The sequence below is a fragment of the Bison bison genome, unplaced genomic scaffold (assembly GCF_000754665.1).
Source record: "Bison bison bison isolate TAMUID 2011002044 unplaced genomic scaffold, Bison_UMD1.0 scf7180017864216, whole genome shotgun sequence".
NCBI lineage: Eukaryota > Metazoa > Chordata > Mammalia > Artiodactyla > Bovidae > Bison > Bison bison.
In genome coordinates this window covers 1,028,382-1,029,819 of record NW_011494788.1, presented here as the reverse complement: position 1 = coordinate 1,029,819, position 1,438 = coordinate 1,028,382, and the positions used below count along the sequence as shown (strand labels likewise).

The following is a 1,438-nucleotide window of genomic DNA, read 5'->3' as shown; positions in this document are numbered from 1 at the left end:
CTAGATAGCATATTTAAAAGCAGAGACATTACTTTGCCAACAAAGGTCTGTCTAGTCAAGGCTATGGTTTTTCCAGTGGTCATGTATGCATGTGAGAGTTGGACTGTGAAGAAGGCTGACACCGAAGAATTGATGCTTTTGAACTGTGGTGTTGGAGAAGACTCTTGAGAATCCCTTGGACTGCAAGGAGATCCAACCAGTCCATTCTAAAGGAGATCAGTCCTGGGTGTTCTTTGGAAGGAATGATGCTAAAGCTGAAACTCCAGTACTTTGGCCACCTCATGCGAAGAGTTGACTCATTGGAAAAGACTCTGATGCTGGGAGGGATTGGAGGCAGGAGAAGAAGGGGACGACAGAGGATGAGATGGCTGGGTGGCATCACTGAGTCGATGGACATGAGTCTGAGTGAACTCTAGGAGTTGGTGATGGACAGGGAGGCCTGGCGTGCTGCGATTCATGGGGTCGCAAAGAGTCAGACACGACTGAGCGACTGAACTGAACTGAACTGAATAGTGCATTTGTATTAGCCACACATGATACTTTGTATTTAATTCTGTTATTGGAGTTCAAAATTTAAAGCTGTTAAAATAAATACTAATTTGGTATTAAATTACAGTGCTAATGAGTGAGAGGTATGAATTTTTACAGAATTTTCTCAGTTGGTATATTCAGCACAGCTTGCCATTAATTAAGATGCAAGGATAGTATAGCTGTGACAAATAGAGTTGGTCAAAGAATGACTTTGATTTTCTGGTGTCACAATGTATATCATTTGAGGAAAAATCATGATTTCCTAAGGAAAACTATCTTTTTAATCAGTACTGGGCCTCTTACATTCATTCACATAAATATATGGCAGTATTACATGTGTTTTTATGATACTTATTAGGGATACATGAAATTGCTTTGGACATTTTACATATATTGTTGTTTCTCTTAAAGGAATGTATGTGCTTTTCTGTATGTATGGTCATTATATGACTATGGTCACATGTTCCTGTGTACATTTTCATATATTCTAAACATATACCTGCATTTTGTATTTATAGAAACCATGGCTAATGCTGGAAGGTAAAAATAAATGTATGAAATAATATTTTTTTCTTTATGTAGGCAGTGTTCTGAATGTGACCAGGCAGGGAGCAGTGACATGGAAGCAGAGATGGCCATGGAAACCTTACCAGATGGGACCAAACGATCAAGGAGGCAGATTAAGGAACCAGTGAAATTTGTTCCACAGGATATGCCTCCAGAACCCAAGAAGATTCCAATAAGAAACACGGTAATTTATTCCCTAGTAGTCATAATAACCCTTAGAAAACTCTGAGGTCAAAATTTAAAGGGTGAGAAAGACAAAGGGCAAGCGTATACTCAGTAGCCAATGAAAGAAATATATTGCTTTTGGTTTTTCTTAACAGTTTACTGTTTTATATTATGA

General features: G+C 38.4%; 1 protein-coding gene across 7 annotated transcripts in view; it reads left to right on the top strand.

Annotated features, from left to right (window-relative positions):
- The window catches only part of PHF14 (PHD finger protein 14), a 201,063-nt gene that overhangs the window by 67,696 nt on the left and 131,929 nt on the right, over positions 1–1,438 (top strand). For all 7 annotated transcript variants that reach the window (XM_010845426.1, XM_010845425.1, XM_010845424.1 and 4 more), the window contains exon 14: positions 1,114–1,282. In XM_010845426.1, coding sequence (XP_010843728.1) covers positions 1,114–1,282 — 169 coding nt within the window. The remainder of the gene's footprint in view (positions 1–1,113; positions 1,283–1,438) is intronic.